Source organism: Lontra canadensis, unplaced genomic scaffold (genome assembly GCF_010015895.1).
Source record: "Lontra canadensis isolate GAN:19392208 unplaced genomic scaffold, GSC_riverotter_1.0 scaffold98, whole genome shotgun sequence".
Taxonomy (NCBI): Eukaryota; Metazoa; Chordata; class Mammalia; order Carnivora; family Mustelidae; genus Lontra; species Lontra canadensis.
Window position 1 is genome coordinate 5,571,860 of NW_022631092.1, and position 24,491 is coordinate 5,596,350.

General features: G+C 44.0%; 1 protein-coding gene across 1 annotated transcript in view; it reads right to left on the reverse strand.

The window, feature by feature from the left end:
• The window catches only part of ZFYVE1 (zinc finger FYVE-type containing 1), a 56,726-nt gene extending 32,641 nt beyond the window's left edge, over positions 1-24,085 (reverse strand). The window contains exon 1 of the mRNA XM_032837529.1: positions 23,540-24,085. Within this exon, the coding sequence (XP_032693420.1) occupies positions 23,540-24,052 (513 nt within the window). The 5' untranslated portion in view covers positions 24,053-24,085. The remainder of the gene's footprint in view (positions 1-23,539) is intronic.
• Positions 24,086-24,491: the final 406 nt, after the last annotated feature.

Here is a 24,491-nt window from a genome sequence, read left to right on the forward strand (position 1 = left end):
CCGGAATCGCTCTCATGAAGCATCGTAGGACCAAACACCCCACCCCGACTGAGGGTGCTGTCCCATGTCCTCCTACCAAAGCCCATGTAAGAAGCTAAGTCCTTAAGGACTGAAGAAAGACTGTTCTCTGGGAAAAAAATAAAATAGAGATTATACTAAAAAATGCACTGGTCAATCTTCCTCCAATCCATAATGCCTCTATTTACAGTTAAAGAATCCTGCAATTCTTTAAACAGTCAGACCAGGCAGGAAGAGAACTGGTACCAGTGAGATCCCAGACTGGACCCCCAGAAAGATGCTCAGGGCCCCTAATCTCAGAATACAGAACGCCAGAGCCAAAACTCCTAATCCATACAGGCGGTGGTACTAAGCCAGCGAGGAGTGATGAACCTTTATACCTAGTGTCCTCTAGCCACAAGAGAAAACAGAGCTTCCTGATTCTCAAGAGTCTGCTGGTTATGGGACGCCTGGGTGGCTCAGTTGGTTAGGCGGCTGCCTTCGGCTCAGGTCATGATCCCAGTGTCCTGGGATCAAGTCCCACATCGGGCTCCTTGCTCGGCAGGGAGCCTGCTTCTCCCTCTGCCTCTCTGTCTGCCTGTGCTCGCTCGCTCTCTCTCCCTCTGTCCCTGACAAATAAATAAAATCTTTAAAAAAAAAAAAAAAAAAGTCTGCTGGTTTGATAATGAGCCATCAGGGAAATGCAGACAGACCCTGAGTATGATAACATAAACCCTCATTTCCCAAAACCTCATCAAGATAGTAGACGACTTGTGATCCTATTAATAACATCACTGCTGTTGCATTATTAATGGCCTTAATATTAATGACAATGCTGATAATTTACTCAAAGCCCACAACATTTCGTAACAGTGCCTTTGCTAGATCACTGAGGACAGAACCTTGTCTGTCTTATCTTTTCATTCCTAGCATTTGGGACACAACCCAAACAGAGGAAAAGCTCAGTATCTAGTCACCAAATGAATAAATGAACTAACGAGTGAATGTCATGCATGTTGCTAGGTGCCTTAATCACTTTCTCCATCCTGTATCCTCCATAGGGCTTCACATACAGCAGCATTCAAGAAAACAAGAAGTTCCATGCAACAGCCCACTTAGGACCGGTGTCACTCACTGGTCCCCAACAGCTAGGATAGCCACCAGAGAAAGAAAAGCTCATTAAAGTTCTCCGGGTGAGGAGTCAGATAAGGTGGGAGTGGCAGCAAGAGCCAGCCCCTTCTCACACAATCCTGGGGAAGACGACAAGGCCTAGAGATTTCTTCCCTGGAAAGCTACTCTGCCGGGAATCTGTCGGCACAGAGAGCTACAGCTGTTCTCCGGGCTACATCAGAAGTGGGCACCCCCTGGGGCACCTGGGTGGCTCAGTTGTTAAGCGTCTGCCTTCGGTTCATGATCCCAGGGTCCTGGAATCGAGCCCCGAGTCAGGCTCTCTGCTCGGCAGGAAGCCTGGTTCTCCCTCTCCCACTCTCCCTGCTGTGTTCCCTCTCTCGTTGTGTCTCTATCAAATAAATAAAATCTTAAAAAAAAAAAAAAAAAAAAAGCAGGCACCCAGGATAGGGGCCCATGGGGGCCTTTCGGTACACAACTGTGTCAGGATCCATATGAAGTACCCACCAGGCGATGTACGTAACATATATCAAGAAACAACTCTTTCAGGATAAAAATAAAACACTCCCTGCCGGCATCGGGGGCATTCCAGCACCCAGCGTCCTGGGGTAGGTGGAACATACCTGTGCCGGTGCTGGGCATCCGCCTGTGAATCCAGGCGAAGAATTTTAGGTGGAGGGGCTCAAAGCCCTAGCCTGCTTTATCTACAACAAGCCCCGGTAATCATTTAACACGCACTGATTATGTTGTTGTTCACATGTAAAGTAAGGACAGACCCTCCATCACCTCCCCTGACTGGGTGGGTGTTGCTAATCAAGGAAAGACATAAACAACAGAAAAAGCCTCCTAACTTCACACTGTTGTTCACTTTCCCTTCTCCCGCCTTCCACATTATTTTGCTGCCTGTTAACACTACTCGACCCATCCTCAATCTGTGGGCCTTTTCCCCGGAGTCAGAAAGGAGAGAGCAGCCTAGGCAGCAACGAGACTGATTTCCAGCCAAGGGAGGAAAAGGTAAAAGAAAAGAAGATTCCCTTTGATGAGGGAGGGAAGGAGCCAGAAGGGACAAGGCTCTACCCGTTCTGCCAGTTTGCCATCAACGACCCCACTCTGCCCCATTCCTGGAGGGAAAATCAGCTCCTTGACTCTGCGCCCAGCTCCGTATGTCTGAAATGCTTCTTGGGCCCTTACACAACAGCAAAGCCTCCCCTCCCCAGCTTCCTTCCACCTTCTGCTCTCCCCGAGCTCACCAGACCACCTCTTGGACGTCAGACAAGTGGAAACACCCAAATTCCACTGCCGGCTTTGCCACTGCCAGGCCTTGAAAAAGTGACGTCACTACCTAGGTGTCAGGGAAACAGTAAGAGTCCGCAAGCTCTACTGATCCGGAGGAGGATACAGCAGGGAAAGGGCACAACACACTGCGTGACACACAGTAAGCACTCACTAAATAGTACCCTTTCTTATCTGAAGACCAGCCCATAGCAAACACTTCCAGCGGCAAAACAGCAGCAGGCCTGGCTTGCCCCCCTACCCCGGGGCCCAGAAGCTGCTCGTGCAGGGACTAAATCACCCATGTGCTAAGATCTAAACTGATTTCCACCTGAAAATGTAAGAACTTGCTGAGCTGCTCTGATCTCCCTCTCATCACAACATGGTATTAATACTGGCTTTACAGCTGACTCTTAGTAAAGGTCGTCTAAACCTACAGCTTTTAAGAAACCAAACAGTATACCTCTCTATCTCACCCACAAAGCTTTTTCCCCTCGTAAAGAGTTCCAAGCAGAGTTTCTAAAATGAAATATTGACAGTATTCTGTGATCTCCATTGTTCCAACTCAGAATTCAGAGTGGTTTATGGCAGTGCAATGGGTCCGTCCAGCAACCAACCTCTGACCCAAGCAAGCAATGGCAATGATGACAACCTCCAGCAAGAAATTCCTTCTTAGCCCTTAGAGAATCATTCCAGAAAGAACCATATAAGCTTTGTTCTGAGGGAAAACAGCTTTGTTCCCTGCAAAGGGAAAAAGCTGAGATGAGGAAGGAAATGAAGTAAAGAGCCTTGGAAGGAGGAAAGTGCAAGAGAGACCACAGAAGCGAAATCCCAACGGCTCCCGAAAACACTACAGACGAAAAACAGCTCAGCACTGAGGTCCTTTCAGTTCTGGCCTCTAGAGACAAAAAGGATCTAATCTGTGCCAACTAAAATCACAGTCCTTTAAATCTTTATAACGATGTTCCCTGTGGCTGAAGGCAAAAACCAGCTCCTTTCCTCAAGTCATAGAAAGAGCTAAGAAAAGCTTGGTGGCTCCTACCAACCCACCACAACCCAATGCTTGTAACAGATTCCAGCCGTGAACCAAAGATGATTTTATACCTCCCCACCAAGATTCTAAAACCTGCCTAGTTCAACAGTTACTGCCAGAGGGAACTTCCTACTAATTACTTTAACATGTTGGTCTCTGATTGATCTTACTTTTACTTGATTTTTAGCTGGGTTCAGAGGAAAAGACAGAACCCAAAGAAACCAAACCAGATTCTCACTCTCACCAGAACTGGGACTACCATCCCAAAAGGAAACTAGAACTTGACTGCTTCTTCTCATCAACAGACATGTATGGAGCGTCACCCAGTGTCTGCCACTGACCTGATGATGTTAGACCAGGACAGTTAAAGAACTCAGGTGACATTTTCCTTCTCCTGGGAAGGTAAAGGGGAAGTGGAAGGTGAGAGAACTCTTCCTAGAAAAAGTCAGAGCTGGGGCGCTTGAGTGGCTCAGTCCTTTAAGTCCCCAACTCTTGATTTCGGTTCAGGTTATATGATCTCAGGGTAGGGAGATCAAGCCTCATGTAGGGCTCTACACTGGGAAAGGAGCCTATTTAAGATTCTCTCTTTCTCCCTCTCACTCTGCCCCCTCCCCATTCTCTCTGATAAAAACAAACAAACAAAAAACAAAAACAAAAACAGGGGCACATGTGTGGCTCAGATGGTTAAGCTCAGGTCATGACTCTGGGGTCCTGGGATAGGCAGACTCCCTGCAGACTCCATCTCTCTGGCCCTGCTCATGTGTGCTTTCTCGCTCACTCTCCTAAATCTAATTTAGAAATTAGATTTTAAAGTAATTAAAATTAATTTTAAATCTATTAGAGAAATTTAATAAAGAAATAAAATTTTTAAAATTTAATTTAAATTTTTAATTTGGTTTTAATTTTTTAATTTAAATTTAAATTTTAAAAAATTAGTTTTTAAAATTTTTAAATTTAAATTTTTAAATCTTAGATTTTTAAATTTTTTAAATTTTAAAAATTAAAAAAAAAAATCCAGAGCCACTTTCATCATGTTGAAAAAAACTCCAGGCAATGATTTATTTTTTTGATTAAAGATTTTATTTACTTATTTGAAAGAGAAAGTGAGAGAGAGCATAAGATGGGAAAGGGTGGGAGGTAGAAGCAGTCTCCCCACTGAGCAGGGAGCCCAGTGCAGGACTCCATCCCAGGACTCTGGGATAATGACCAGAGCCAAAGGCAGTTGCTTAAGCAACTGAGCCACCCAGGTGCCCTCCAGGCAATGATTTAAATCCATGGTCTAATTTTCAGACAAGATTTTACTAAAACAATATCGAACAGATCAGGAGCCTGTTTTTACAATCCAAATGATAAGGAGGTTCCATTCCAAGAACAAACCCTGATGTCAGAAAGTTCTAGTAAACCTGTTTCTCCAACCCAGCAAGTCCAAAAAATCGACTTTCGTTCTATCCTAAAAGGAGTGTGTAACTTTGTGTTTATCCACGTACGTGTCCACAGAATTTCATACAAAAACACAACTGTTTCTCAATCAGATGTTTTCTTAAGACCACTGAAGTCATGAGATTAGCTTCACAAACACATTGAGCACATTTGGTAAGGGCAAAGATCACTTTCTTCCACTCCACTGTACCCAAAGTGTTCCATGACTTGAGAGGTCAGGAATTCTCCTCCCTTGTCTTTAAAACCACCAGCCATGCTTCTGACACAGAGCCTCCCAGACTCGGCCTGTAGCTCCCCTCATACTCCAGCAAGAAAGAGAGTGTCTGTATGGAGAAATGATCCACAAAATGAATTCTCGGAAGAGAATCATTTTTAGCTCCATGATCGGCTTCTTTGACCTCACCCAACTCAACCTGTTCAGCTCTCCTTTTGTATATGTACAAAAAGCTTTCCAAAAGCAAAGCTGAAATCTGAGGACAGACTGGAAATACCGAGTCATCCTCAAGACCCACATCATCCTAAAGACTCTTTCAAGGAGCTTCCAGATGGGGAGATCCAGGCCCCTCCTAAGTGCCATGGCATACCTATATTTGGCCAGCAAAAAAACAGACATAAACTCTGGTAAAGGTTCTGGGACTTAGCAATAAAAGTACCACGCCAGAAAGAAGACAAGAGAGCTAAGTTCGGGTCCACCTCTACCTGGATGAGACCACGGGCAATTTACTCAACCCTTCTGCTCAAAGTCTGCATTCCCCACCCGCCATCTTTTTTTACCATTTTCATGTTCTTCCTGGTTCTGAGCTTCCCAACTATAACATATTCCTTGCTGGCCAAGGTCTGTTCTGTGTTGTTCATCACTGTAACCCTAGCCCAGGGACTGAGACATAACAGGAAATCAATATATATGTGTTAAATAAATGAATGAATATCTAAATGCTATATTCTCTCTGGGGAAGGGAACATATAGATTTACCGTGAAGAGTTCAACCAACCTGCCTTGATACCACTTGCTGTTTTTAGAATAACTTTAAAGAAGCTATTTAACTTCCCTTTGCCTCAGTTTTCTCACCTGTAAAATGGGAATAACACAGTCTACTTCAGAGGATTGCTCTGAGGTTTAAACAAGATCACTGCACCCCCAGCACGCTGCACGGTGCCATCAGGCAGTTAATGCTAGAAGAGCTGGCTGACATCATCCCTGTAGTTACACTGTTTGCCTCTAGGGCAGAGTCATCACTGCACCACAGACTTTCATTCCATTATCCCAAGTAAGAACCCTTCCCAGGGAAGGCTTCCAGTGCACTCTCATTAAAGAATTAGAGCTACTGGAACAAGATCCTCACTCAGTACTTACTGTTCCCTCCCTCAAAAGGATCTGTCTTTTCAATTAAAGAAAAAGCTGTATGAGATCACATAAAACATGCATTATGCATAAGAAGGCATTGCATTCAGCCTTCCGAAGAATGTGACGTGATTCCAAGAATTATTATGATACCACAGATTCACTAAAAATGCTCTTCTCATACTTTATCTCAAAGATCTTAACAGCTGACACAGACTTACAAGGAGATCTTTGGCATCTGGGGCGGAGACTGAACGAGGCCTGTTTTCTATGCTACACAGAACACAACAGCGGAGCCCTTAGTAAGTTAACAACATAACTAGAACTCGTTAAAGTCAGTAATAGGAAGAATTAATACCTGTTCTTCTGAAACTGTTTCAAAAATCAGAAACGGAGGGAAAACTTCCAAACTCTTTCAATGAGGCCAGCATTACCTTGATCCCAAAGCCAGGCGAAGAACCCCAAAAAGGAGAATTACAGACCAATATCCATGATGAACATGGGTGTCAAAACTCCCACCAAGATACCAGCCAATAGATCCAACAGTACATTAAAAGGATTATTCACCACCATCAAGTGGGATTTATTCCTGGGCTGCAAGCGGTGGTTCAAATCCGCAAATCAATCCATGTGACACACTATACTAATGACAGAAAGGACAAGAACCATAGGATCTTCTCAAAAGATGCAGGAAAAGCATTTGACAATATACAGCATCCTTTCTTGATTAAAACTCTTCACAATGTAGGAACAGAGGGAACATACTTCAGTATCATAAAAGCCATATATGAAAAGCCCACAGCAAATATCATTTTTTTATTTTTATTTTTTTATTTATTTACTTGACAGAGAGAAAGACAGCAAGAGAGTAAACACAGACAAGGGGAGTGGGAGAGGGAGGAGCAGACTTCCCGCTGAGCAGGGAGCCCGATGAGGGGCTCGATCCTAGGACTCTGGGACCATGACCTGAGCCAAAGGCAGACACTTAATGGCTGAGCCACCCAGGTGCCCCAAATATCATTCTCAATGGGGAAAAACTGACAGCTCTTCCCCTAAGATCAAGAACACAACAGACATCTGTCCATCCACTCTGACCACTGTTGTTCAACATAGTACTAGAAGTCCTAGTCCCAGCAATCAGACAACAAAAATAAATAAAAGGAATCTGAAACAGCAAAGAAGTCAAACTCCCACTCTTCACAGATGACGTAATACTCTATGCAGAAAAAAACAAAATTGCTAGAACTCATACAGGAATTCAGCAAAGTGACAAGATATAAAATCAATGCACAGAAATCTGCTGCATTTCTATACACTAACAATGAGACAGAAGAAAAAGAAATTAAGGAGTGGATCCCATATACAATTGTATCAAAAAGCACAAGATACCTAGGAATAAATCTAACCAAAGAGCAAAGGACCTGTACTCAGAAACTATAGAATGCTCATGAAAGAAACTGAGGAAGACACAAAGAAGTGGATAAACGTTCCATGCTCATGAACTGAAGAACAAATATTGTTAAAATATCTATGCTACCTAGAGCAATCTAGACGTTCAATGCAATCCCTATCAAAATACCATCAACATTTTTCACAGAGCTGGAACAAATAATCCTAAAATTTGTATGGAAACATTAAAGACCCCAAATAGCCAAATAAATGTTAAAAAAGAAAACCAAAGCTGATGGCATCACAATTCTGGACTTCACACTCTATTACAAAGCTGTAATCATCAAGATAGTATGGTACTAGCACAAAAAAAGAACAGAGATCAATGGAACAGAATAGAGAACCCACAAATGGACCCTCAACTCTATGGTCAGAACTAATCTTCAACAAAGCAGGAAAGACGAACCAATGGGAAAAACACAATCTCTTCAACAAATCATGTTGGGAAAATTGGACAGCCACTTGCAGAACAACAAAACTGGACCATTTCCTTACACCATTCACAAAGGTAAACTCAAAATGGATGAAAGACCTCAATGTGAGACGAGAATCCATCAAAATCCTAAAGGAGAACACAGGCAGCAACCTCTGTGACCTCAGCCACAGTAACTTCTTGCTAGACGCATGGCCAAAAGCAAGGGAAGGAAGGGCAAAAATGAACTACTGGGACTTCATCAAGATCAAAAGCTTTTGCACGGCAAAGGAAACAGTTGACAAAACCAAAGGACAGAAGGGGAAAAGCTATGGGTGCCTTAGGTGGCTCCATGTCTTAAGCCTCTGCCTTCCGCTCAGGCCCTGGTCTCAGGGTCCTGGGATCCAGTCCTGCATCAGGCTCTCTGCTTGGCAGGGAGCCTGTTTCCCCCCTCCTCTCTGTCTCTCTGCCTGCCTCTCTGCCTACTTGTGATCTCTCCCTGTGTCAAATAAATAAATAAAAATCTTAAAAAAAAAAAAAAAAAAAAGGAATGGGAGAAGATACTTGCAAATGTCTTATCAGATAAAGGGCTAGTTTCCAAAATCTGTAAAGACTTTATCAAACTCAACACCCAAAGAACAAATAATCCAATCAAGAAAGCACAAAACAACCAACATCTCTCTGAAGAAGACAGATAAATAACCCACAGACACATGAAAAAATGCTCAACATCACTCAGCATCAGGGAAATACAAATCAAAACCACAATGAAACCATTTCACACCAGTCAAAATGGCAATACATTAACAAGTCCGGACACGACATATGTTGGCAAGAATGCAGAGACGGGGAACCCTCTTACACTACTGGTAAGAATGCAAACTGGTGCAGCCACTCTGGAAAACAGTATGGAGGTTCCTCAAATTAAAAACAGAGCCACCCTATGACCCAGCAATTGCACTACTAGGCATTTACCCCGAAGATACAAGTCTGTGATCTGATGGGGCACCTGCACCCCAATGTTTATATCAATGTCCACAACAGCTGAACTACGGAAAGAGCCCAGATGCCCATCTATATAGATATAGAGTAGAAAATACTACCAAAAAAACCCCGAAATCTTGCCATTTACAACAAGATGGATGGAACTAGAGAGTATTATGCCAAGTGAAATAAGTCAATCAGAGAAAGACAATCATCATACGATTTTATTCATATGTGAAATTTAAGAAACAAACAGGACTGGCAGCTCTTTCTGCCCCTGGGTCCTGTCCCGGGCTTTAATAAAATCACTTTTTGCACCCAAAAAAAAAAAAAAGAAAAGAAAAAAGAAACAAACAAACAAAACATGATCATAGGGGAAGAGAGAAAAAATAAAACAAGATGAAATCAGAGAGGGAGACAAACCGTAAGAAATTCTTAATTATAAGAAACAAACTGAGAGTTGCTCAGGGGGAGGGGGCAGAGGGGATGGGGTAACTCCGTTACAGACATTAAGGAGGGCACCTCATGTAACCAGCACTGGGTGTTATGTAACACTGAGGGGGCACCTGAGTGGCTCAGTCAGTTAAGTGTCTTTTTTTTTTTTTAAAGATTTTATTTATTTATTTGACAGACAGAGATCACAGTAGGCAGAGAGGCAGGCAGAGAGAGAGGAAGGGAAGCAGGCTCCCCGCTGAGCAGAGAGCCTGATGCAGGGCTCGATCCCAGGACCCTGGGATCATGACCTGAGCCGAAGGCAGAGGCTTTAACCCACTGAGCCACCCAGGCGCTCCTCAGTTAAGCGTCTTGTCTGCCCTCTACTCAGGTCATGATGTCCAGGTCCTGGGATGGAGTCCCCATCAATGGGGAGTCTGCTTCTCTCTCTCCCTCAAGCTCCTCTCTCTCAAATAAATAAAGGCTTTAAAAAAGAAAAAAAAAAGACTGATCACTGACCTCTACTTCTGAAGTAATAATACATTATGTTAACTGAATTTAAATTAAAAAAGGAAAAATCACTCAAAGTTCTTACTAAGTTTAGCAATATCACAAGATACAAAGTCAAAATACAAATAATAATTGTTAATTTTTCACGCTAGAAGCAATGTATTAGGAGTGCCTGTGTGGCTGCCTTCTGCTCAGGTCATGATCCCAGGGTCCTGGTATCAAGCCCCACATCGCGCTCCCTGATGAGCAGGAAGCCTGCTTCTTCCTCTCCCACTCCCCCTGCTTGTGTTCCTGCTTTCACTATGTCTCTCTCTGTCAAATTAAAATAAAATGATAAAATAAAAAAATTTAAAAAGAAGCAATGTATTAGAAAACAAAATACAATGTAAAAAAATTTAAAAATAAAAACAAAGTCAATAATAGTAACCCCTCCAGCAGTAGCCCCCTTCTCTGAATTTCTAGAACATCCTCTCTATACCACTCTGACATCATCCATCTTATTTCCACGTATTTGTCTTCTGTCACCAATGGACTATCCTCTCCCCGAGGAAAAGCTCAGTATCTGAGTGTCACTTTCTACTGGCTTCAGTTGTTAGCACACAGAGGCACTTATTAAATGTTTACTGAATTAATGATTAAACTGATTTATTCTCATGAGTGCATTTCATTCGTTCACAAATATCAAGTACCTACTACGTGCCAAACACTGTTCTAAATGCTGATGAACAGAAGAGGTAAAAATCACTGCCTGACGAAAATGTGTTTTTTTTTAATTTTCTGAAAGTGACTGTGGTGATGGTTGTACATAACCATGAATATACTAAAAGACAATTAACTATATACTTTAAATGGGTAAATCATATAATATGTGAATCATATCAATAAAACTGTTTTGTTGGGGCACCTGGGTAGCTCAGTGGGTTAAAGCCTCTGCCTTCAGCTCAGGTCATGATCTCAGGGTCCTGGGATCAAGCCCCGCATCCGGCTCTCTGCTCAGCAAGGAGCCTGCTTCCCCCTCTCTCTTTCTGCCTGCCTCTCTGCCTACTTGTGATCTCTGTCAAATAAATAAATAAACTCTTTTAAAAAAATACATTAAAAAAAAAAAGTTTTGTTTTGGTTTTTGTAAGTAGGCTCCAAGCCCTGCGTGGAGCCCAATGCAGGGTTTGAACTCATGACCTTGAGATCAAGAGTCGGATGCCTAACCGAATGAGCCACCCAGGCACCCCTTAATAGAACTGTTGTTTTTTTTTTAAAGATTTTATTTAATTTTTTGACAGAGAGAGATCACAAGTAGGCAAAGGCAGGCAGAGAGAGAGTGAGAGGGAAGCAGGTTCTCTGCTGAGCAGAGAGCCTGATGCGGGACTTGATCACAGGACCCTGAGATCATGACCTGAGCCGAAGGCAGTGGCTTAACCCACTGAGCCACCCAGGCGCCCCAATAGAACTGTTTTTTAAAAAGGTAAATGCAACATTAAAAAGAAGATAGCAATGACTTTTTATTGTAAAATTAAGGTAAAATTCTATACTTTTCTGTAGTTCTGTATTTTCAGTATTTTATTGTGCAGCCTACCACTTTTATAACTGGAAAATTTTAAAAGTTGTATTTAAAAGAGACCAAAAAAGTCATCTTCCTGGAACAAACTGCTTAACGTACAGAAGGTTTTCACTCGGGATGATGAAAATGTCTGAGAACTAGACAGAGTGATGGCACACAAAAAACTGTGAATATACTAAATGCCACCGACTCGTTCGCTTTCCCATGGCTCATTTCGTGAGATGCGAATTACACCTCAATAAAAAAATAACTACCCTCGTGGAGCCTGTATTCTTATGGGGAAGAAAGACCATATTCAAACAATTAAAAACTATATAGCACACCCACCAAAAATCAAACCAACAGATGAACAAACTGGTAGATCCATGTAACAGAATACTACCCAGCAGTAAAAAGTGGTGACCTGGGACATGCAAATGCATGATCCCCTGCTCCAAAACACGACTGTGAGTGAAAGCGGCCACACCAAGACAGCACTCCACGATTCTATCTAGGGGAAAACCAAATCCACAGTGATAGAAAACAGATCAGCGACGGCTGAGGAAACTTTCTGGAGGATGGCAATGTTCTTTATCTTGACTGTGGTGGTGGTTGTACATGTGGATTTACACTTACTAAAACCCACAGAACCAGGCGCCTGGGTGGCTCAGCTGGTTAAGCGACTGCCTCCAGCTCAGGTCATGATCCTGGAGTCCCGAGATGGAGTCCCACATCAGGCTCCCTACTTGGCGGGGAGTCTGCTTCTCCTGCTGACCCCTCTCCTCTCATACTCTCTCTCTCTCATTCTCTCTTTCTCTCAAAAAAATAAAATCTTTAAAAAAAAAAACAAAAAAGCCCTATAGAACCTCACACTTAAAATGCCCATATTATACCATGTATGAACTGTACCACAACAGAGCTGCTCTTTAAAAGTACATGTTAGGGGAGCCCAGGTGGCTCAGTCAGCTAGGCATCCAGCTCAAGGCTTTGGCTGGGGTTATGATCTCAGGGTCATGAGATGGGAATCCCACATGTGGCTCCACACTCAGCTCCACACTCTCTCCCTCTCCCTCTGCCCCTCCTCCCACTCCCATGCACGTGGGCACTGCACCTCTCTCTAAACTATGTAAATCTCAAAAATAAATAAATAAATAAAAGTACATGGTATGTCAAATGGCTGTAAGCGGTGTGAAAGGAGAATCAGGAGAGAAGATGAGAACTATGAGGCCAGGAAAGGGGTTGCTCTTTTAAATATGGTGCTCAAGGAAGGCTGCACTATGGAGCCAAAGCCTTTTTAGGTCAATTCTTTTAAAAACAGTGTAGCATGGGGTGCCTGGGTGGCTCAGTCGTTAAACATCTACCTTCGGCTCAGGTCATGATCCCATGGCCCTAGGATCCAGCCCTGCATTGGGCTCCCTGCTCAGCGGGAAGCCTGCTTCTCCCTCTCCCGCTTCCCCTGCTTGTGTTCCCTCTTTCTCGCTGTGTCTCTCTCTGTCAAATAAAAAAAATAAAATCTTAAAAAAAAAAGTGTAACAAATGCGATTTTCTGTGGTAATGAAAATGGAAGAGGAATGTCATGAACAATCCAAAACAGAACATAAACCTAAAATATTTCTATTTAGTTCTAGAAAGAAAACTCTTCTACCCTGGCAATGGCAGATTTAATTCCTTAATTCATGAAGGGGGTGGGGGGTGGAGTAAGGGAAGGAGGAGGAAAAGAGAGGGAGAGAATGATGAGGGAACGGAAGAAGGAAGGAAAGGCAAGTGGGGAGGGGAGGAAAAGGGGAGCGAGAAGGAAGGAAGAACAAGGAGAGGGAGGGAAGGGAGAGCTAGGGAGGAGACAGGGTAGGAGAAAAAGAAGACAGAGAAGACAGAAAAAGAAAGGCAGGCAAGCAGGCTGTCTGCCTGTCCATCTGTCCATCACTCATAGTCCAGATCTGATCAACAGAGTTGACTGAGAGAGATATGAGGGCAAAAAGCCTACGCAGTCACCTAGACCTATGACCTATGACCGCAAACTAAAGTCATGGTCACCAGGGCAAGACCAGAGAGGATGTACAAAAAAGAATTACGGGGTCCTCAAACAGCCTCTACTCACAGACAAGTACAAAAGAGAGCTAAGCTTTCGTGGGAATGAAGCCCTCTGCCATCTCCTCCCCTCACCCGCCAGACTCACTCAACCTCTGAATTTCCATTTTAAAACATTTTCCATAGAGATTACTCAAACTAGTAAGGCACATATAATTGACGTTCGATAAATGTTTGACTGTGGCTGAGTGATACAGATGAAATGAACTGAGCACTTTGAAAGAAAAGGTTATGAGAGATTATGGAAAACAAGTTTAGCCATCTGGATGACACTCACCAGGCAGAAAGGACTGGGCTAGAGAGCAGAGGAATTTCTAGAATACTCTATGACTGCTGAATTGCTCAGGTTTATGCTGTCTCTTAACTTTAGAATTTAGGATGTCTGTGACTACATGCAGGAACCAGGCGGTCAGTTCTTTTCTAGGATTCTAGCATCTAGACTCAAATTCCCTGGGAAAGAGAGCAATAATTCAGTCTCAAATGGAAGGAAACTGGGAAGTGAAAAAAAATTCCAGAAGCTACCAGAAAAGTAGAATCATCCTCCAGTGAGGTCAAGCCAGAGGTTAGGCGCTTTTGCATGGCTCATATACCTACTTCTCTGCCCAAGAACTCGAGTCACCACCAAGCTGACCACAAAAACCAGTCAAAGAGAGTCTCTTAACTGCTAGACAAAAGCCACTGGAAAAATGGGGAAATGAACAAAACGGCCTCCCAGGAAACATCCATGCTCTCCTGCCTCCAGAAGTCCCTCTGTATCCCTTCTCATAGGTCCTTCCAATTCTTTCTTGTCTGGAACTTTGTATATCCTTGTAAGGTTTTTTGGTTTTTTGTAAAGACTTTATTTATTTATCCGAGATAAAGAGAACATGAGTGAGGGGAGGGGCAGAGCAAGAGGGAGAGAGGCAAGCAGACTCACTGCTAAGCTGGGAGCCCAATGGGGGGCTCGATCCCAGGACCCTGAGATCATAACCTGAGCCAAAGTCAGGCGCTCAATCGACTGAGCCACCCAGGTGCCCCCCTATACCTTCGTTTTCTTTCTCTTCTACATCAATACATTGAGCAGTTCTAACCTCAGAAACAGTCTCACGGGAGCTCCTCCCAAAGCAGGCACCATCCCACCCCCCAGGGAAGTTTAACCCGCCGTCAGCAGCACTTCGTGCTACACAGTCTCCAGATAAACTCAGGATGCTGCGGGGAGAGGAGATGCATCCACAGGAAAAACATTTAAGGTCAACTTAATAAGAAATCTGCCTGTTGTATTAACCCTGGCTCGAAAAGCCAAATATTTGCCCAATTCCAGAGAAATCAATCACTTCAAGGGAGTAACAAACCAGAAAAAAAGAGAATCACACTAACAGAAGATAACCTGAAATAAAAGACAAGTTCCCTGAGAAGCTGACTCACAGTGGTTTTGATGGCTTATATGGGTCAAGTTTTAAAAAGCCCTGTATTAAACAAAACAGCCTCCCAAGTTAAAAGCCAGGGGCCTCTTAGAACTGAATGAGCCCAAGGCTGAGAAAGCTCACAAGATGCTGAGCGGAAACTGGAGGCACATAATAGAGGCCCTTTCCTCCTTGTGTTTGCCTGAGTCATCCTCAACCCTGCATTTCCCAGTAATTCCATTCAATGCCTTCCCCCGACTACTATTACCAAGCGAAAGGGGCTTGTCGTTGGGTTTCTAGGAGTAAAAAGCAGCGATGGGGGTGGGAGCCTCTGCTACTCAGCCCATTATTACTTGTGATTTTGACAGCTCCTAAGCAGATCTGGTTTTTTGGTTCTATTTTCTTATATGGCACCCAAGAATACTGCAGCAAATACATCCACGTACTGACCAGAACTTGCCAAAGGCTAACCAGCCACACCACCAAAACTAGTCCTTACACCGTAATGGTTCGGCCACGGGAAGGGCAAAAATGGAGAAGTTCCACAATTTAGACTGATTCCCCTGCCTCATGAACTATTGGCCAGTTAAGTCCTCAAGGGTTTCTGCCAGCCTGTCTGTAAGACCAAGCCCCAACAAGGTACCCTAGACCAGAAACCAGAGGATAAGGCCACAGGGGTCACTGGCAGATTAAGTCTAAGACACAAGGGGTACAAAAATGGGGCAGACCAGCAGTGCCAGTTTGTGGTCAAGGGTTCCCATAGAATATGAAAACATGCTCTGATGGTTTCCATTCCAGAATCTCACAAGAATAATGTCTCCTTTAACCAATTAAAAAAAAGTCAAGTCCCAGTATTTTGAGCCACACTATTCTGGGACTGTAAACAAGTGAGGCAGCCAAGCAACGTGATGGGTCTTCTTAAAGGAACGGTCTCCATTGAGAGGAAGTCCACCACTGTGCCGCAGAGGGAATGAAGACAACTCACTCTGGCCTCCCATTCCGGAGTACGTCAAGACTGCAGATTTCTGAGTCAAGGAAGGCCTGCCCGGGTGGACACTTTCTTCGCTTCTCATGGACTCTTCCTGGGTCCCTGGGCCTTCTCACCACCTTGCAGGCTCAGCGTGAGAGGACTCCACTTGGCATGAGAAGCTCCTAAGCTCTCATGTCCTAGAGTCAGGGGTCAGTGATCGTGAAGGGGAAACAGGTGAAATTTCTCATTAATTTGCTGCTCTACTTTCTGGAGAAGACGACAATCACAGAAGTTTGTAGAAAAGGGACAAAGAAGATAATGGGGTGGTTATGAAAAAAAGAAAAACTTACATGGGTTTTAAAGATATGCATACAAGGGTACCTCGGTGGCTCCGCTGGGTGACTGCCTTTGGCTCGGGTCATGATCCTGGAGACCCAGGATCGAGTCCCACATCAGGCTCCCTACTCCGCAGGTAGTCTGCTTCTCCCTCTGACCCCCCTCCTTCTCATTCTCATTCTCTCTAATAAATTATTTTTTAAAAATAAAGATATGCATACAAAAAAAAAAAGACTTAATTGTTCACTTTTTTCTCTGACCAGTAAACATTCAGGTAAGACATGTCTAAATCCCCCACAAGACACAACAGATAGGAAAATACTATCCTCTTCCTCCACTGAGAAAACCAATTGTCAGAACTTTATTCTTCTAACCTTTGACTTATTTGCTAAGGGTGTTGTCTCTAAGTTCAAGAGCGTATGAATGACTTATAAGTGTGGATCATTTACTTACTATGGACTCTAAATAATGGACCCTCGAGTCCTCTGGTTTTCCTAGCACAGTTCCACTGAGGCCTAGAAAAATCAATGAAAACTACACAAAAGTCTAAGCATGTCACTGGAGAGGTTGCAAGTATGCCAAAAAGAGAATACTGATTTCAGCTACATTACTTCTGGGGAGCAAACAGAACCAAGAGAGGGAGGCAAAACTGGTGTATAGGTTAAATTTTTGTCCCTGGTATGTCTGCCATGTCACCAGATTACAGATCTCCTATTAGATCAAACCTTCATCCGTTAGATCAATTTCTCAATCACAGCACAACTGACGTTTTGTACCAGATCATTCTTTTTGTGGGGGGCTGCCCTATGTGTTGTAACATATTTACCAACACCCTGGCCTCTACCCATTAGCCAGTAGCACATCCCCCAGTTGTGACAACCAAAGATGTCTCTCAACATTGCCAAATGCCCTCTGGGAGAGCAAAATCACTCCTGGTTGAGAACCACTGCGTTAGATAATACCAAATGAGATTAATTTAACTCCTTATTGTACAAATCAGGTTCTTAAAAGACTTTTAGTGTTAGCAAATCAATAAAATACAGGGTATTAAGCCAGTGAGATCTGCACAAAGGAAATGCCAAGGAGTCACCACTGCGAGTTCTCTCATTCCTCACCCTCCACTCTGTAAGAGCATTCCTCTTTTACATCCAAATTTTGGCCCAAATACGTCAGTCTTTCTTTTATTTCTTTTTAATACTTACCAGTTTATTAAAGGATATGATAAAGGATACAAATCAACGGCCAGATGGAGAGATGCGTAGGGAGAGGTATGGGGAAAGGGTGAGGAGCTTCCGTGCGCTCTCCAAGAACACCACTCTCCCCAGTGGCCAAGTGCTCACCAACCCAGAAGCGCCCATCAGTGTCTTTCCATCTCCCCAATGTCAGTGGTAACCCCAAACTGAAGCCACCTCTCACCTTATCTTTTACAATGGCCTCCTAGGTGGTCTCCCTGCCTTTCTTCTTGCCCCGCCCCAACCAGTCACTACAATCTAGTCTTCACACTGCAGCCATTTCTTGAAAACTACGGGATCATGTGACTTACTACCATAATGCTGTCTGGTGCTTCCCATTACACCTAAAAGCTACACTTGTTTCTATGGCCTGCAAGGCGCCACCTGCTCTGGAACCCATTTACGTCCGTGCTTCTGCCCTTCCCATGCCCTGCCGGCTCCCTCCAGCAACACTGGCATTCCTCCTATACCCCGAACATGCTCACCACCTTCTACTTGTTCCCACTGCCCTCGGCCTGAAGGTCTAGTTCCCCAGGTAGTAGTATCCATCAGGTCTTTGCTTAAAAAGTCATCTCTACAGTAAAACTTTCCCTGATCATCCTGCACAAGTAGCTTCCAAGACATTCTTGCTTAATACTACCCCTGAACCATCTTTTTATGTGTTTTACATGGGTGAACTCTGCTTTCCCTGCTTGAATGGTAAGTCTACGATGGCATGGACCGGTCCTATCACCCAAGTATCCCTGGAACCTCGAAAGAGCCCGGCACACAATGTGAGCTCAATAATCGTGATCGATCAGTGAATGCTTTTGGGTAACAGACTAAAGGTCCGTTTAAGAGCCACAAATGAGTTCTTGCTTCTGAAACCAAAAGCCAGTCTCTCCTTAAATTTAGCACTATAGTGCACATGCAAATGACAAGGTAATGGTAAAATTCACACCTCTAAAAGGAACTTGTTTGTTTCTAAAAGGAACTTTCAGGTTTTCCAAAAGAAACCGAGTAATACTCAAACCGTAAGCAACGAATCTTAGGGGATTCTAGGCCAAAGAATTTGAAAAAAACCACACACCAGTTATAGCCTACAAGCTTCTAAAATAATTCCTATGTACAAAACTGAAAATGGTCAAAACCCACAAATGCTAGAAACATAAAAGGAAAAACAAAGATGGGGCCTACCTCACAGAATCTTTACTATTGTAGTAAACAGTTCTTCAGTAACCTGCCTTCCGGAACGCCAGGGTGGCTCAGTTGGTTAAGAGTCTGCCTTCAGGGGGGCCTGGGTGGCTCAGTGGGTTAAGCCTCTGCCTTCGGCTCAGGTCATGGTCCCAGGGTCCTAGGATCGAGCCCCACGTCGGGCTCTCTGCTCCACAGGGAGCCTGCTTCCTCCCCTCTCTCTCTGCCTGCCTCTCTGCCTACTTGTGATCTTTCTGCCAAATAAATAAATAAAATCTTAAAAAAAAAAAAAGAGTCTGCCTTCAGCTCAGGTCATGATCCCAGGGTCCTGGGATCAAGTACCCCACATCAGGCTCCTTGCTCAGCAAGGAGCCTGCTTCTCCCTCTGCCTGCTTTGCCTGCCACTTCCCCTGCTTGTGTGCGTGCTCTCTCTCTCTCTCTCTGACAAATAAATAAATTGAATATTTTTAATTTTTTTTATTTTTAAAATTTAAAATAATTTTTAGTAACAATAATAATCCTTTCTTGCATTTATACAAAGCCATGCTTCATGTGCTCCGCACAGCAGCCCTGAGGAAGAACTGGTGGGCTGATGCTACGGGCCATATAAAGCTTAATCAGAAAGCTTAACTGCCTTGGTCAGAGACAACTGGAGTGTCCCGGTCACAGCAAGGATTTCAGAGCCAGACACCTGTGTTCAAATCCTCTGCCACTTACTGTAACTTGACCCTGGTTAAGTTACTTCATCTCTGTTCTTCGGTGTCCTCACTTACAAAACACGATGTTATAAATGAAATGTTTGTGTCCCCCCAAAATTCAGGTTCAAATCTAATCCCTAATATGATGGTACGGGGTGGGGGGGAGGGGAATTGGGAGGTTGATTAGGTCATGAAGTGAGGTCTTCATGAGTAAGATTAATGCCCTTATAAAACAAGATTCCAGAACTCCCTTCCACCATCTGAGGACACAGGGAGAAGATAAGATGGCTGTCTATGAGTCGGGAAGTCAGGCATCTCCAGACACTGAATCAGCCAGTACCTTGATCTTGGACCTCCTAGCCTCCAGAAAACTGCAAGAAATAAACTTCTGTTGTTCATATGCTACTGCATGGTATATAAGATAACAGCATAGATAACAGCATAGGGCATTCTATCACACAGAGCAGCCCAAACTGACTACAACTTACTTCACAGGGTGTGGTAGGCTGAAACTGCACCCCTACCACCACCTCCTAATCCCTGAGACCTGTGAGTATCTCACTTTATGTAGCAAAAGGAACTTTACAGATGCGACTGCATTAAACACCTTGAGAGGAGACAGTGCTGGATTATCCACGTCGGTCCAATGGAATCACAGTGTCCTTGTAAGGGGGGAGGCAGGAGGGCCAAGGAGATAGGACAAAGAAGCAGAGAGACAGAGAGAGGGATTGGAAGATGTTACATTGCTGTCTTTAAAGCCGGATGATGGGGCCACGAGCCAAAGAATGTAGGCAGCCTCCTGAAGCTAGAAAAGACAAAGAAATCCTCCCCTAGAGTCCCACAAGGAACACAGCCATTCAGACCCATTTTAGGACTTCTGATCTCCAAACTATAAGAAAATAAATTTGTGTTGTTTTAAGCCACTAAATGTGTGGGAATTTGCAACAGCAGCAATAAGAAACTAATACATAGTTATCACCAGGATTAAATGAGCTTCTACATGCAAAGTGCTAAGTACAGTTCCTAACAACCACAGTAAGAGCGCTTTAAATGTTAGCTATTATGAGTCAAGATCAGAACCCAGGAGACTCACGGAAGTACTTCAGAGGGTAAGAAAATGAGGTTTAGAAATCTGGTAATACCTGTCCAAATTTAAAATGCACACATCAGAGGTAGCTCAGTCAGCTAAGCATCTGCCTTTAGCTCATGTCATCATCTCCAGGTGCTGGAATCAAGCCCTGTATCGTCATTAGGCTTCCTGCTCACTGGGGAGTCTGTTTCTCCCCTCCCTCTCCCTCTGTCTACCCCCTTGCTCATGTGCATGTGTGCTCTCTGTAATACATAAAATCTTTTAAAAAATAAAAATAAAATATATAAAATAAAATGTATACATACATCATTTGACAAAGAGATTCCATTTCTAAATAGATTCACAGGATATTCAACATATCCTTGTTTGTAACTACTCAAATATCCACTAACAGGCTCAAATTATAGAAAATCCTTTCAACAAAATAGCAGGCAGCCTTTAAATAATGAGGTAGACCTCAATGTACTGATAAGATGTACTGATACATCAATAAGATGTATCCTTTAGTGGAAAAAAAGCTCAGGGCCTGAAAAGTGTATCAGATCTCATTTCTGTTTAAAAATAAAAAGGATACATACATATGTTAATAAGCACATGTCAAAAAATTCTAAAAGGGCAGGTAGTTCGTTGTTCGTGGGGACTGTTCTAAAGGAGACTAGGGGAATGGAGTAGAAGGGAAACTCTTGCTATCATATACCCTTTGCTGTTATTTTAGGTTTTAACTAGAAATGTGCATGATCCCCAGTTTTTTTTTTTTAAAGATTTTTTTTAAGGATTTTATTTATTTATTTGACAGACAGAGATCACAAGTAAGCAGAGAGAGAGAGAGAGAGGAGGAAGCAGGCTCTCCGCTGAGCAGAGAGCCCGATGTGGGGCTCGATCCCAGGACCCTGGGATCATGACCTGAGCTGAAGGCAGAGGCTTTAACCCACTGAGCCACCCAGGCGCCCCTGATCCCCAGTTTTTAAGAGCTGAAGTTGAGATGTGACATCCCCGACCTATCAAAGGTATTTATGCCCAATGTGCCTACCACTGCACATGACACGGGGCCTAAGACCCAGTCCTGCTCTCCAGGAGTTCACATGCTGGCTGAATTTATAATCTACGTTTGTATTAGACAATCATCTAATTGTCTTGGACATACACATCAGAAAACAGAACCAGACATTCTCGCAAAGTATTTTTCCACTGTGACTCTGGGAGAACAAGTCACCACCCAGAAAGAATACATTCTATGTCTAGTCCATTAGTCCCAACCAGTGCTGCTTAAGCTTCAGAAACTGTTACTTCCTGGACAGTGGTCAGTGTTTAAGGAAAGCAAGGCAGGAGGCATCTTCCCAATCAACTCAGTCACATATTATTACTACACACTGCATGAAAAATGATGAACAAGTTATCTATCCCTGGGTAGTGGATTTGTCTTCTTCATTACACTTCCATAAAATTTTCCTAACTCTCTACTAAGGAACATGTATCAGTGGCACAAAAAGAAAAAATACACATCCTCCTCCCATCAGAAAATATCATTTTTGGTGCTAAAACTGATCTGTGAGATTACTGGTTCGTCCCAAATCTCCCTCTCGCTTTACAAAAGTGACAGCCATCCAAACTATGACTTTCCATAGGCTGAACTGATGGCAAAACCAACAAGAATCACCCAAGCCCAAGTGTTCCGTTTATAAAATATTCACTCCACACTGTCACCCAATTAGAGCATAACCATGATGAAGACATTACTGCTAACAAGGGAGGCAGACTGGGATCTGGGTCACTCTTCCCATAACTCCATTAGTCCCTCTCAGCCAATAAAGAAGTCTGTGTTAGCAAAATATTTAGCTGACAATGGAATCATGATGTAATGCATTTCTATAACCTTACCAAGGAGGAAAGAGACAGAGCTGAAAAATTCCTAGTGGGCAACTGGAGAGTTGTGGAACAGCAATTTACAAAGGTTATTCCCCAACCTGGAGACCTGAGGAGTCATCACAGCTGAAAAGTACCAAGTCCATTTACCACAAATACCTCATGACACCCACAGAAACAAGGAGCTGGTACTGGACACTATGTGCCAGGACCTGTGACAAGGGCCCTTCCATTTCCATTCCTTACTCTCTCTCTCTGAATCTTCTCAACGACTACTGGGAAGTACAAGCGAGACGAAGGCACGAAGCTCACATCACTCTCCACGGTTACACAGTCAGGAGGGGGGAAGTGAGCGTGGAATTCGAGCGGTCTTCACTCAAAAGCATGCACATTATACTACCCTCACTGGAAAGTATAAGCGTTACACCACCCCTTCCATAGTCACCCCTAACTGTCACATGCCGCCATCTCCCCAGCTTGCTCCCACCACACGCTACCCTTGCCCCAACTCAGAAGCGGATCAGGTATTCTCCTTCTGTAATGGCAGGTGCCCTCCCTGGCTTTTCCTGATCAGCCTGTACAGGAAAAGAAAAGGCCATCTGGGCAGAATGCTATCCTTCTCTAAAGCCACTTTCTGAGGACCACCCCCGTCTCTAAATTTAAGCTAGCAGGTTTTTGACTTGCTGCCTAGCACTCCCAGGGGACCCACTGTGTCTGCCACCCTGCACACACAGCCCGTATCAGCCCCATTTATTCACCACTCGCCAAGCGCTCACTCCAAAAGCTCATCTAAGTCAGGTCTCCCTCGCAATAACCCCAATAACGATAATGACAACGGCGACCGTGTTGTGAGCATCTGTTATGCAACAGGCTTTAGAAACACGGTACCACTTCATCCTCACAACTGCCTGGTGAAGTAGGTAGGCACTGCCTCCAATTTACAGATGACAAAACTAAGGCAGGCAGAGAAAGTAATTCAGCCCAAGGTCACACGACCAGTAAGTGACTGGTAAGTGACGAAATCTGACGCCGTGCAACTTGAGCTTTCCTGTGTCTCGCCCCTGAACCATCAAAACGTGAGCTCTTCTTGGACTTTTCCTTTCGAGAGCTCCCTTCCAACAAGAGCTCCGCGGCTCGACCACAGGACTCCCACTTCACCCACAGGCTCGCTCACCTGAATTTCTTCATTTTCATCTACTAGGAGGAAACTCACAACCTTCTCAGTCATCTTCTTCCTCCTGGTCTCCTCATCCAGCTCGTCCTCCTCCAGTAAGCCCTGGACCTTAGTGACATGGTACACAGTAACGGGGTGTCTCCTTTTGTTACCCCCGGAATGAGTCCGCTTCTGGCACTCCAGGCACAAGTTGATTTTACAGGTCTGGCACCTCACGGCTGCCCTCTGCCTAACACCCGGCGAGTGCCCATTGGTGCCCTTGCAGGGATCGCAGTAAGGGACATGGCCAGGTTTGAGTCTTATCCGCTCATGGTTTCTCAGGCGCTCCTGTCGGTGGAGCTCCTCCTCGCAGCGGAGACACTGCAAACTGCAGCACTCATCACACTCAAAGACCGCTTCGTCAGTCCCGCTACAGGCGTAACTCTCCTGGCACATCAGCCCCGGATTCAGGCCCTTCTCTGCTGGGGAAGTCTGAGCACTCATACTCAGGTTGGCAAGGAAATCACCCACCATATAATGGTCCCTGGGCTTGCCCCAGGAGTGAAGACAGAGAGGACCTGAGGACCGCAGAGAACTTTCACAGGTTTCTGAACACCTTTAGAACAACAAAAAACAAAAAAACAAAAACAAACTTTCGGTGTCCTATTAGAATTCTTCACCCGCTCACAAATGTTCAGATTTTTAATTTTCTGCCTCCAAGATTCCCGGATCAGCAGCAATGTTGATTTGGTTTGATGGTTTTCTCCTCCATAAAGTGCAACCAAAGTTGTGGTCAAAATTAACTTGCAAGGGTCTCTTACGGCTATCTGAGAGAGATCCGGTAGGTTCACCAAGGTGGGCACCTCATGGGCTGGGCCTCAGCCACAAGGTTTTGGTAGGGAAGGAGAGTGGTCAGGAGCTTTGCACTTTAATCCAACCTCAAGTCAGTATTTCAGGAGATACCTAGAATAGA